The sequence below is a fragment of the Pelophylax lessonae genome (assembly GCF_965119305.1).
Source record: "Pelophylax lessonae genome assembly, chromosome: 13".
Classification (NCBI taxonomy): Eukaryota; Metazoa; Chordata; class Amphibia; order Anura; family Ranidae; genus Pelophylax; species Pelophylax lessonae.
Window position 1 is genome coordinate 137,046,162 of NC_138780.1, and position 14,043 is coordinate 137,060,204.

Genomic DNA, 14,043 nt, shown 5'->3' on the forward strand with positions numbered 1-14,043 from the left:
CCTCTCTATTTGTCCTCCTCTAGCACTGACAGCCATGCAATCATTCTTGGCTGCTCTGTGCTGGCACTTCTAACAAAATAAAAAATTCTCCTTGTCCTGCCTAACACAAGTACAAGGAATGATTACTGATTGTGTATCTTTAACTTGGATTAAGACTTGTTTGTATGATGGACCTGTCCACTTTTACAATATAACCCTATACTAATTGCAATAAAGTTCTAACCTTCCTATTTTAACGAGGCTGCAAAAGGAACGGGGGATTTGTGAGCATGTTAACTGGCTAATGCCCATGAGAAAAGTTTTAACCATTTAAGCTCACTTTAGCAAGTTTGAGCGCTGACAACTGTACTTTGAGGTATCCACTTATCCCCAGCAGATCATGGGCACTCTCTGGAGAAAACGGAGTCATATCATCATGCTGCTATCATGGACAATCTTTGTCTGAATATGGACTTTGTTGTTTTTTTTGCCCTGATACATTTTACTCAAACTCATATGCAGTACATCTCTGTGCTATAAGCACATTTTTGTCCCATTAACCCTTTACCACCTACCTCACCTTTAAAAAGCTCTGAATGCCAGTGGGGGTGGGAAAGATCAGCTGATCACATGACCACTGTGATTGGCTGTCACGGTGGTTAGATGATCGGGTATCGGTCCAGTTGGCTACCACCCTTAGCAGGGATCAAGAACTGTCTTTCATAGCTTGATCAGCGGCCACCCAGGGACCCATATGTGCGGGTGTGGGCATTTAAGCCCATCTTTGCTGCCGCATGTACGTGTTTTTGTGGCTGACAGGAGGTTGAGGACACTGCAAGTACAAAAAAAACCTCTGGTGGTCTGCCAGAATTACCCTCGGCTCCTAAGCCCTATTGTAGAATGACAACACACAGCATTTATTTGTAGACTGAGTGGTGTTGCAGTTTTTTCATTTGCCAACTTTTCCAACCCACCTACTCTCCTATCTCCACAACAAAAAAGTTATTCTGTAGTGTAGATGCTACAAACACATTCAATGGTATATTTAACAGTCCAAATGGAGCGAATAGGAGAAGTTTGTCATTATTTACATGCATACATTTTAGGTTTATTTTAAACGAACCTTGACTCTTGTAATTTATCAAAGTCTCTGCCTGTTAATGTATGTGCATGTACCTCTTGGGGAGCGCTTTTTAAACCTGTAAGCATTTGGGGACTGTTCTGTATTTTTGTGTTGTACCAGTGTTCTAAAACAGAATTTAAATATAATAAAAAAAAGTTAGCTTTTGTTTGTAATGGGACAATCACTTGAATGTAATCAAATATCTTCTGCAGATACTATTTTTAAATGTGTACAAAATGCAGTCTGCTCCTTTAGAGCGGAGTTCTGCCTCCCCCTCCAAAAATTAAGTCAGCAGCTACACATACTGTAGCTGCTGACTTTTAATATTAGGACACTTACCTGTCCTGGAGTCCAGCGATGTCGGCACCGCAGCCGATATTTCCATTGGCTGTCGGGCGCTGCTGCCGCCGTCATTGCCGGTAAGGGAACCCGGCAGTGAAGCATTGCGGCTTCACGGGCGGGCCCCTACTGTGTATGCGCGAAGTGCACTGCGCATTCCTATTGGCACAGCGTGGAGGGGGGGGCCAGACTTCCAAGGGACGGTGCTGTGACGTATCCCGGAAGTGGGGAAGGGTACCTGTTAAACAGGTACCCGTTCCCCCCCCCCTCCCCCCTGAAAGGTGCCAAATGTGGCACCGGAGGGGGGGAGGAAACAAAAGAGCGGAAGTTCCACTTTTGGGTGGAACTCCGCTTTAAGCTCCTCTTCCACTCAGAAAATGTAAATGTGTTGCTTTAAAGTATAACTAAAGGCAAAACTTTTTTTTTTTTTGGATAGAATGGAGAGGGATTATAACACCAGTCAGTTTTTATTGCTTTCTGTTTCCCATTAGGGAGGGTCATTCTCTCTATTTGTCCTGTTCACTGTTACTAAAAGTAAAGTTAAAAGAAAATCCCACATTTTGGGTCATCCCCATAAAGTAATAGAGGGGAAATCTTCCAATGGGGACACTAGTACCTGGGGGTCCCCAGTTGATTCCCTTAATTTGCATGGCTTTCCTTTCACGTCTTGTTATGGGACAGGAAATAAAGGGAAATCTCTGCAATGGGACACGGATAGGGAAGGGTTAAAAACCCTCACTTGTATCCAAGATTAAAAAAACCTTTTGAATTATAGTTTTACTTTACATTTACTAGCCCTTGATTTTTGCAATTGAAGCTTGTAGTTTGTTAATAATGTGTTTTTGTTTCAGGCAATTACTAATAAAGACCACATTGATGAAGCCAACAAGAAAGCTAGGAAACTCATTGAATAAAGAAAGCACCAGGAAATCTTCCCCTCTGGGACTTGGCTAATGTAAACTGTATTGTACTTCAGTAAAACCGCAACATATCACAGATAAAGGGTTTTAGGGGAGGAATCAGCCTGAGAATCCATCCTGATACTGTGTCCTGTTTATTGTATCCTCACAAAGGGTCCGGTCACCTCTTAATCTATCATGGAGCAAAGCGGTTCTATTATTTTCTCACTTCTCAGCATTAACAACAGTTCCCTGTCCTGACACAAACTACAACTTTCAAAATGTAAATATTAAATGTTCCCTTTTTAAATTTTAGCTGCTCTTGGTTTGATCTGGGCTGTAAGCTGAATCGGTGTTCATGCACATTTCAGTGCATATATTTTCTGTGCCTTGATGGTGACTATGGTTTTGGATAGAAGGTTTTGGGGGAAGAACCGGCTTGGGAATCCATCCTGATGCTGTGTCTTCGTGTTGTATCCTTATGAATGGTCCTGTCACCTCTTAAGTTATCATGAAACAAAGTATGTGTTATTGTTTTATCATTTTTGCAAGCATTAAACACTGTTCCCTGTTTTAAAAACTACTTTACAACTTTCAGCAATGAAATACCCGTGACTTCTGTTTTAATTTAGCCCTTATCTAGGCTGTAAGGAGGATCCTGAATCGTTTTCATGCACATTTCAGTGCATATATTTTTCTCAACAGCTTGTTCATTGGTAATGCCTATTCTAGGATATTAATGATAAGTCAGGTAACCAAAACCCTTTAATGGAGGATGTAGTGGTGATGGGCTTATTAGTATTGTGTAATTTATACAGAAGTTTGTTCAATATGCCATTATCCAAAGAAAGTCCAGCCTGTTTTAGTGTCTGTGTTTGCTCATTTACACATATACATAGTTGTCATCAAAGCTTCATAGTATTCTTCATGTACTATTTGAACTCTTAAAGTGTTACTAAACCCAGGACCCTGCATTTACTATATCTGGTCTCCCACAGTACACAGAACATGGAAATGCAATTATTTTAGTAAATATACTACTAAATACCTATATACTTATCATCAGAAGTATATAGCAGTCTTGTGACTTCTTTCAGTTCCTGGTGAAGCTTGTAGGAGGAGTTTCATACTGCACTGAGCTGTCCTATCAGGACCCCTGACCCTCTGTCTGGATACTGCTGATTGGCCCCATGCTGATCACATGCACCCTCCCAAGAAGAAGAAAAAAAAAACCCTCTAGCAATACACAACAAACTGAGCATGTGCAGCCTGACTTCAAAGGCTCTGTCTTATCCAGACATGTTCTGGAGTCAGTGGAAGAAGAGGAGGATCTGTGCATACAAAATCAAACAGCCTTTTTACACAATGCAGAGGATTAACCCCTTAGGTTCCACAGTGAGTATATCAAGCATGCTTTACTGCATATACAGACTGATTTTACTGTTGTGGGTTTAGTAACACTTTAAGTGTGACAGATTTGGCTCTGGAGTTCTAACTCATAACAACTGTGCAGTTATCCTCTTTCATTTCTCTGCTCTGAGGGTAACATTTGATTGGTTGCAGTTAGTTACCACCAGCAATGGCCATTTTAGTAGACCGGACTGATTGAGCAGTGGCTTAATGAAACATTACATGAATTCCTTACTGCTGCATGCATCATGTCCCTGCCAAGTTCCTATTGGTCAAGGAGTCCACACTGATAGGAAGCGTCAAAACTTGCTCTTTATAGCACCCAGGGTACAGAAATGAAATGTGTGCATGTATTACTCAGTCCCTGCATTGTATTTCTGAAACTAGGGTAGCATCTGTATGGTATTGACAGGTGTGCTGCTGCAGTAAATAAGCCTTAAAGTGGAATTCTAACCATGCTTACAATTGCCCCCTCCTGCTATTTATCCTGCCTAACTTGTGTAAAAAAATATATGTATATTTAGGTATTTATAGTCTGGTCACGTGATCCCATGCCAGTGAGTTCCGGCTGCAGAGGAGCAAAGGGAATCTTGGGAGCAGTGACGAAACCCATAAGCTTCTAGATCCCAGGCCATTGTCTATACTCCCTCTTCTATCCTGCACCTGCTGCTCCCCAACACACACAGGTGAGGCGGAGCTGAGGTATGACCAATTATACACCCTTATACACTGGATAGGTAGCAGCAGGGGCAGGACACTTTTCTAAACATGGTAAGACTGGACTTCTACTTTAGGTGCATTGTTACTATAAAAAATTGTTGGGTTTTTGACTGACTCCTTGATTATTTATAATCTTCAGGGAACACGGACATTCTCCTTCCTAAGAAAAATATTTGGAATGTCATTATTGTGCTTACCATATTGCAGAATGTAGCCACCTGTAACAAAAAGCTTTATGATAAATTTAACCTCTTTCAGCCAGTATTTTCATTTGGAGGGCAGGAGAATGAAAACTGGATAACCCATGGCCTGGCAGTTACTATGCAAGGGGAGCATTCAGGGCTTTGTGTATAAAACGTCTTAACTGAATGTCTGTTGTTGAATTTCCAATCCGTTTGATTATAACTCTTCCAGTTTAAGTTAGAGAGGGTAATTGTGTGAAAAAATATTCCTGCTCCCTTCTAAATAGTAGGCAATGGTACAACATGTCTTGGCTGAATAACCATTGCTTGAAATTTGCCAAGGTAGTGATTTATATCACCAAACACCTAGGTCAGCCTTTCTTGAGCTCTTGGAATCATTTTAAGGTCTCCAGGAACCCCTGCTAAAATAAATTTACTGGGGGTTATTGGGAAAATAACCCTTACAGTGGTGGTCAGTGGAGATGTCCTCCTTACTGCGGTTGTCAGTATGCCATCCCTACAAACGGCTAATGAGGGGTTTTGCTGCTTACTCTGCCAAGTGGCGTTGGACTCAGAACTATGAAGGCATCTGATAGGTGAACCAGCAACAGGTCAATTAAACCCTAGCAACCTTTGCTGGAACCCTAATGTTCCATGGTAACATGGTTGAGAATGGCTGGCCTAGACCTTTGATCATGTGACAGCCCGCCATGAGATCTCAGAGCAGTAAGGCATTGTATGTCTTGCGTATTTTGCTATTTGAGTCTAAAGGGAGGTGAGTTTCTTCTTATAATTAGAGGTCTACTTTAAACTGGTGATTTCACTAAATGTCATTTAGTGAAGGGAGGCGAGGTAAACCTAATGTGTAAATAGGATTCACGTTTGCTGTCCATCTGCTAAATGCATGTAGTGGATCTGCCCTTTAGGACATCATCATACCAGACAGGCTGTGGAAATACTTAGCCTAAAGAGAGCATGTAAAGTCAATGTTGGCTTTTGAAATCATATCAGAACAACTCAGGCTCTTAACACAGAACAAAAAAATCATTTAGAATTGTTGAAAAGATGTTTTATATGAAAAGCAATTTAGGTTACTATGCAGCCATTTTATCTTTCTCAGGAACCTGTGAGCAAATTACTAACCCAAAGAGAAGTGCAGGTCAGGGCTTGATACTATTACTATACTGTACCCCCCCCCCCCCTCCCAAATTGAAAGCAGGAGTCATACAGCCTATAGTTTTAACATCTGCTTAACAGACATCAAATGATTAAAAAACAAACTGGCTGAATTCACCGTGCCCTGGCAGTGCTGGGTGAAGCTATCATGGAGCTGGTTGATTAAAACTTTAGAAGAGAAAATTGGCACAGATTTACGGGAGTGAATTAGTCAGAATTTTATTTCTCCATAGTGTGAGCGGTAAAATCTGGTGCTTGTGGCTCCAATAATTTCTAGTTTCTCTTCTCATAAATCGGCCTCAGTGTCATTTCAGTTCCATCATAGAAATAGTTTTTTTATCTAGCATTTTGTACATGAAAAGTCATTCTTATAATCTATAAAGCCCCTTTCACACTGGCGGAGTCTGTCTGCTCAGCACGGGAGAGCTGTCCGCTTTTGTTTTTTTTATGTTACTCACGAACAAAGAATCCTATGATGACAGTTTGTTCTTCTTCATTTCATTGAATGTATTTTAAAATGAGTTTCTAAAATATGTACCTGTGCACATTCAAAATATATTACATTTCTGTAGTTGTCAAGTATCTTAGTCCACCCACAATGATATTTTTGGTGTAAGTAGAGCCCGGTAGGTTATGTTGGCCTCTGGCTTATTTACATGTTTTGGATACTCTTTACTGTGCAATCTCCTTCCATAATTCCTGACATTGTTCCTCCCACTTTTGGTGTATAGAGCACATTTTCACCAACAAAACAGATAAGTAAATAGAAGTGATCAGGTAGTTTAACTTTGTAGCATCTTTCGGAAGCGGAAATATCAGTTTTGGGTAGACTGACCCCTTATATATGGAAAGAAAATTTAAGTTTAAAGTAAATAGTTTCTAATTGTCCAGTGATTTACTGCCCTCGCCTTCTTCTGGAGTGTTGAAGGCTAGTCAAGTCTTTTTATCAGAAATCAGCTGACTAGTTTTTGAGAAGGAGCTTCCATTGCTATCTATGTGCTCTGACAACACCGATCATAACTCATTTTAAATAAGGGCTCCAGCTCTACAGCCTTTGGCACTGTCAGATGTTGACTTTACCTCTTTGTTAAAGCTTTGGAAAGTATTGTTGGATTAATACCAGCATCTATCCCTGTGCCTTGAAATGGATCACATAGAATGTATTCTAATTATACCAAATATAAGCCTTTATTTTAGAACATAGAAGCAATGATATGCAATAACACATAGCAGACATCTATTTATTTTTTCTAAATACACTGGGCTTCTAATCTAGTTTAGCAGGGCAGCACATTAATGGTATTTTTAATTTGTTATATTAGTTTATTAGACCCTTTTGTTTATCTATATGCTTTATTTCCTAAATTTAAAACTTAAGTCTGGGGGGGGGGGGGGGGGGGGAGAACGACCTTTGCTCTAGGACTCCCCTGCACTGCGAAGGGTTAATTGCTTGTTTTGTCTTGGAGTAACATAAAAAGCAACTTATCCCCCAGGACCCCCCCACGCATGACTGGTCCCCCAAACCAGCTTCTCTTTGGCACTCTGTTGGTCACAGGTACTCTGATGTCATTACATACTGTGTAGGACAAGTGATCCTGCATTGTAAGTGAGGATGTTGAAGGCCTGCTGAAAACCCCAAGCCTTAAGAGAGGAGTAGAGCGCCCACAGGTGGGGAAGGGAAATGGATGTCTTTTCTGTTCCTTTAAATGAAATGAGCCTTGCAGTGCTGAGGGCATCCCATCGCAAGGGTCGTTTTCAGCTTTGCGTATAGTCGGACTCTATTACTGAAGTCCTAGTGCTTTATGTACTTTACACCAGCACCTTAGCAACCCGGGAGCCTTATTGCATCATGCAGAATGACAGCCGCAAACCTAATACTGGAATCCTGTATTGATCTAGCAGCTTTGTCACTTTGTGCATTTTAATCCTACAGAGATGGGTAGAATATTTTGTATATATATATTTTTTTTTTTAAATATGTTTTTAAACTGTGAAGGTCATTTTGAATAGTTTAAAGGCTGTGTATGAAAGTATAAATGGTTTGCCTTAAATTTTACATTGACTTGATGTCCTTGATTAAAAGGTGTTTCAGGACATTGACATTTCTTTTGTAAAAAAACTTAAATTTTTGGACCTGTTTTACCATATCAAATATTGAAGCAGAATTGTAACTCTCTTCTCTAACTATACATTAGTTTTGATCTATATTTTGTAATCAATATCTAGGATTAAATATGACTTCCTTTATTCAAATGGAAATGTGTTTTAAATGTTTAACCTCCAATAAAGTGGCTGCAGTAATCCTGTTTGTGTGTCATTTGAGACTTATTTCCTGCACTGAATAACCTATTTGTCACCCCAAACCATGAGAGAGGGTTGTCCAACTCCAGTCATTGAGGGGTACTGGGAGGCCAGGAGTTGTAGCCAGGCAATTATCTAAATTGGAAAATTAGACCTGAATGAAATAAAGCTCTGTACAATAGTGTTAAGGCTCTGATGGAACATGTAAATCTCTGATGGAACATGTAAATCTAACAGTTGACCTGCTATATTTCTATTAATGCGATGCACCCCTCTGAAACAGAATAACTGAAACAGGTATTTGTACAAGAAATGTCTTCTATATTATGTAAATGAGATTGTACAAAGTGTATGACCAGCTTAAAGCTCATCTCTAAGAAAATGTTTGCACTTAAAAACCCCCTTAAGCCTAACTCCAGGTTTCCTTTACGCTCTTAATCATTAATTTGGGCCCTAGCTATCCGAGTGCAAAAAGAAAAAAAAACCTGGCCGTGTGGGGAGCCGGCTGCGTCATCCATTCACATAAAGTGCTTACTGGGGAGTTTAGCTGTCAAAACAGGGGATGGGGGGAGCTGGGGCCAGTGCATCTGTAACATTTTAGATGTTACACTCTGAATATGGGTGTAACATGTTATAAAGGGTGAACTTCTCTTTTTAAATCAAACCTGGGGTTAGGCTTTAAAGCAGCAGGCTTCCACAAGAGGGTGCTGTTCTCCAAAGCAAAAAAGACGTCCAAGGAGAAGGCACAGATTTACATGAACTGTGGCACGAGCTTCAGGTGGAAAGTGCTTACTGATAGAGATTTGGGAGCTTCCAGGTTAATGACAAAGTTCTGAAAACCATTCTTCCAGAATGAAAACTTTAGAACTAGTACTTTCAAGTAGAAATGTCAACAGTGGCAGCCTTCACACGGGTTTATTTAATTCCAATAAACACACTTCCAAATATCTAACCACTCTTACTTGTGAACAACCCAAGTATGTCCAAATAAAATTATTTTATTTTAGGTCACTCATTTCAACCTATGATTTACATATTTTTGATCTGTAAGCAAATGTATAAAGATTAATAAACTAGTACTGTTATCAAAGTGGATAATGGTAGCTAAATTAAAAAATTTGTCGAATTTGATATCTGCAACAAATAAAACAAAGAGTTCTTTGGATGTATTACTGAAACCAGTGTATCTTCCAACAATTACACAGTCCACTCTTGACCTTGTAACACCCCCAGCTCTCCAGCCTTGCTGTAGCATGTCTGCTCTAGGCGATATAAGCAGTGAGTGCTAGAAGCAGGCTTTGTTATCCACCACTGGCCCCCAAACATAGGGTAGGAGTGACTTCATACTAGCTTGGTACAAACTGTCCAGCATGAGGTGTTCCATCACACGAACTTCTTCCGAGTAGCCGTGAATCGTTCCATATACTAAAACAGAAAACAATTGTAACTGGTCAATAATCTAGTAACTCTGTATGTTAGGACATACTTATTATAATTAGATCAGTCTTATATGCCAATATAATCCATAAGAGGAAGGTAAAAATAGGGTAATGGCGCTGCCTATAGTGATGAATTAAATAGATATTGTTGGGTGCAACAGTAAAATGTGATAAATAGACAATGAGCAGTAGTCTGTAAGCCAAGTGAGTATAAATGAATATGTAAAAGACTGTGTGTAAACAGTAAAAACAAGGTGATGTGATCCAATAAAGAAAAAATGACTTATAAAATGACTAGAAATGTATAACCATATAGATAAGGTGACTGAGTGCACCCGAAGATTATTAAAGTGATCTAGTGCCAAAAAGTGGCGGGTAATATTTAAGGTGACAATTTGCACAAATACAAGTGGATTAAACCGGACAAAAACGAGCAATAAAGTGAACCGTGCTCATAAGAAATATGGATTCAAAATAAAGTGACAGTTAGAAATGAAGTGCACAAAAAGTGGTCAGTGCATATAAATGCAATAAAGTGACTAGGTATCAACTGGCAGGAAAGTCAGTATGGCCAGTGCCAAAACAGTGACCAAGTGACAGGATTAATCCATAAAAGCAAAAATAGGTGACTTTATCTTCTCAAACTGATGCTGGAGGTGACCCCATGGTGGGTAACGAGTGAGGTGCTGGGTGACCCCTAAGGTAAGTAGCTCACTCACCAGATGTAAATATTGGAAATACTCAAAAGTATATTCTTCGCGCCTGTGGAAAACTATGGGGTGGGAAGTTAAATCTAAAGGAGGTCAGCAGCTGCAATAGTAAAAGTAGGATTAAATGAGTATGTGAACCCAAAGGTGATTGGGATAAATAGCGCTTGCTAATAGGGAACTAGGGATAATAAAATATATTACTTAAAATATTTGCTAAAACAATATTCATATTAAGCTAAAATGACAATTTAAATATAAATTACCATAACAAACAATAAGAACAATATACCCAATAAATATCACAAATTGCTAAAATCAAAGTGCATAAGTGTCCTAAAGGTGCCTAATAGTGCCAATAAAAGTCCAATATAAGTTCATAAGTGACTAAATGAGAAATTGATTACACTCCGGTGTAAAGAAAAAAGGTGCTGGTGCTCAGTGCTGGATCCACCAATGGTCCAATAGCCGGTCAAATGAGGTGACTTTAGGATAAATAAGGATGTAAACTAACCAGAAATAAGGGGTCTAAATTACCTTACAGCAAAAAGACCAGTACAGCTTGATGGCCCTCCTGGCCTTTGACACAGTAACTGCTGGGCTTATCCCCCACCGATCGGTATCCCCTCCTGGGCAGACGATATCCTCCAAATCCAGTCGGGGAAAAATAAAGGGCTCCAGATGGTGTAGTACCGTTAAACAGTTTTCTTTGAGTTAATGGTCAAACAATACACGCTAAGTAAAATAAATAAAAGCTGCGCCCGCTATCGTGAAGTCTGTAGCGTGGAGAGCGGTACCTAGGTGGAACGCACGCCGCCTACCCGGAAGTCAGCTGGAACGCAGTTTGTTAGGTACCGCTCTCCACGTTACAGACTTCACGATAGCGGGCGCGGTTTTTATTTATTTTACTTAGCGTGTATTGTTTGACCATTAACTCAAAGAAAACTGTTTAACGGTACTACACCATCTGGAGCCCTTTATTTTTTCCCCGACCGGATTTGGAGGATATCGTCTGCCCAGGAGGGGATACCGATCGGTGGGGGATAAACCCAGCAGTTACCACCGTGTCAAAGGCCGGGAGGGCCATCAAGCTGTACTGGTCTTTTTGCCGTAAGGTAATTTAGACCCATTATTTCTGGTGAGTTTACATCCTTATTTATCCTAAAGTCACCTCATTTGACCGGCTATTGGAGGATCCAGCACTGAGCACCAGCACCTTTTTCTTTACACCGGAGTGTAATCAATTTCTCACTTAGTCACTTATGAACTTATATTGGACTTTTATTGGCACTATTAGGCACCTTTAGGACACTTATGCACTTTGATTTTAGCAATTTGTGATATTTATTGGGTATATTGTTTGTTATGGTAAATTATATTTAAATTATGTCATTTTAGCTTATTATGAATATTTATTGTTTTAGCAAGTATTTTAAGTAATATATTTTATTATCCCTAGTTCCCTATTAGCAAGCGCTATTTATCCCAATCACCTTTTGGGTTCACATACTCACCAGATGTACCCACCCCACACAGGGGTATAGAGCAGGTTATATGTAGGTGTTGATCACTCAGTGGGATCCCAATTCCTTCTGAAGGTAGAATACCAGGGGTCCTCCGTGGGTAAACAGGGGTGCTAGTGGGATGCTCAGGATCCTAGGGTGGTCCACGCTCAAAGGGGGTAATCTACAGTGGTCCGCAGTTAGGTGTCAGCCAAATAGGTAGGGGCAGGAGGGTCACATAGGGTGGAAAAAAGGCTAATGGTGTAAGTCTGTAAAAGCCTTTATTACTATAATATACAAAAAATGGGTACTCACAGTAACAACGTGCGATAAACAGAGCCTTGGAACGCAATGCGTTCCACCCGAGAACCGGAAGTGATGCAACGGCGCTGTATGCGTTTCGTCAGACGTCCTCAGCAGCGTCATATCACTTCCAACCCACTCCCTTATGTACACAGTGGTTACCGGGCAACAGAAGAAAAACCGGGAACAGCAGAGGTATCGGTGGATCAGAAAGCTACAGCAATATGGCGGAGGGAAAATTTGTTTATACTGATACGGAATTAATAATGTATGCTGATCCGGAATGTAAGCATAGTGATACATGCTGCACCGGGGATAATAATTGTGGAAAATCGCAATGGCATAATAAAGTAAAGTTTATAATAAGTGAAATATATATATATATATATATATATATAGATAATTCTGTGCCCTATTTAAAACCACAGTAAACATGACCAGGAGGAATGTAAAAAAAGTACTGGGATAGTGGACTATATATATATATATATGTTAAAAATACACAAACAAAAAAATAATTAATAATGATTGTGAGACCAATTCAAATAAATTAAAAAATGTGAGTGGAGACATCTAGTGGATAAAATGGAGATGAGTGAAGACAGAGGCACATAGATAAAAGTGTATGCATAAAAAGATATAATTTAAAATTAGGGGAATAAGACAATAAATGGGGGGAAAAAAAAAGGAGGTACTGTAGTTACTTGGAAATAAAACATGTAAAATTAATAAATGGATACTACGGACATGTAGGAGAATAATTATATTAAATTACCATAAAAATGGTGGTATATGCCACCATCTGTGAGAACAGGTACTTACATGTAGAGTGGGAGAAAGTGCTTAATTAAAAATTAAGATTATAGAGGCATTAGTAATAAAATTTAAACAGTATATAGGAGGGCATAAAATGGGGGGTGGTAATAAAAGGAGTCTAAAAATAGGAGATAAAACAATTAAGATCAATATCTAAATTTAAACCTCTCGGCTGGAGTGTATTAAGTCTATATATCCTGGAGGTTTCATTCCTAGAAATTTTTATCTTTTTGTTTTCACCCCTCCAGTGACCAGAGATGGAGTCAATCTAATAAAAGGTAAGCACACTGGGATCCTTATTGTGTACTTCTGCGAAGTGTCTGGATAGACTTTGTTTCGGAAAGCCTTTTCTGATGTTATTTATGTGTTCTCTGATCCGAACAAATAGAGGTCTAGTGGTCCTGCTGACATACTGGAGTCGGCAGGGACACTCTATTAGGTAGGTAACGTGGGTGGTCTGGCAAGTAATTAATTTATTAATGTGGAATTCCTCTCCACTCCATCTAGACCAGAAATTAACTGTTTTCTTTGGATGTTTCCTGACCGTTTTACATGGTAAACATCTGTTACATCTTAGGAAACCTTTGATGTCGGAAAACATTTTTACAGGTTTGGGAGGGATTCCAGCTTTAGCCACCGTAGTGACCAGATCCACAGGACTTCTTAAAGCTAAAAGATTGCAGATCTGATGATCCAAAGCCTTTGCTGATACATACCTGGAGTATATACTCCATACCACCAGGACACCATCTGACCCCTGGTCCACCCAGGATCGCTCCTGCCTAGACACCCCATAGACGTCCAATCCAGGACCGTTAAAAGGAGACTAGGACCCACCACTGGAACAGCATTTGTACCCGCTCTGTACCCCTGTGTGGGGTGGGTACTTCTGGTGAGTGTGCCAATTATCAGAGGGGTCACCTATTGCACCTTATAGATTTAAAGTTTGACACCCGCTGAAACAACTTTTTGCATTCCCTGAGTCACTTTAACACCAGTGCACTTTCTTTCCTTTTTATATATACCACCAATGTTTATTAATTATACGCCACTTATTTGTATTTATATACACCAATAGGGTTTTAGCATTTGGCACCCTGAACCCACCGCATTGTATTTACTGTATCATATGCACTTGTCACGTTTT

At 39.8% G+C, this 14,043-nt stretch overlaps 2 protein-coding genes across 3 annotated transcripts in view; one reads left to right on the forward strand and one right to left on the reverse strand.

The window, feature by feature from the left end:
• The window catches only part of SNAP23 (synaptosome associated protein 23), a 117,140-nt gene extending 114,587 nt beyond the window's left edge, over nucleotides 1–2,553 (forward strand). For both annotated transcript variants that reach the window (XM_082275422.1, XM_082275423.1), the window contains exon 8: nucleotides 2,293–2,553. In XM_082275422.1, coding sequence (XP_082131548.1) covers nucleotides 2,293–2,355 — 63 coding nt within the window. In that variant the 3' untranslated portion in view covers nucleotides 2,356–2,553. The remainder of the gene's footprint in view (nucleotides 1–2,292) is intronic.
• Nucleotides 2,554–9,059: 6,506 nt separating this feature from the next.
• Nucleotides 9,060–14,043, reverse strand: part of LRRC57 (leucine rich repeat containing 57) — a 33,060-nt gene continuing 28,076 nt past the window's right edge. The window contains exon 6 of the mRNA XM_082275038.1: nucleotides 9,060–9,554. Within this exon, the coding sequence (XP_082131164.1) occupies nucleotides 9,513–9,554 (42 nt within the window). The 3' untranslated portion in view covers nucleotides 9,060–9,512. The remainder of the gene's footprint in view (nucleotides 9,555–14,043) is intronic.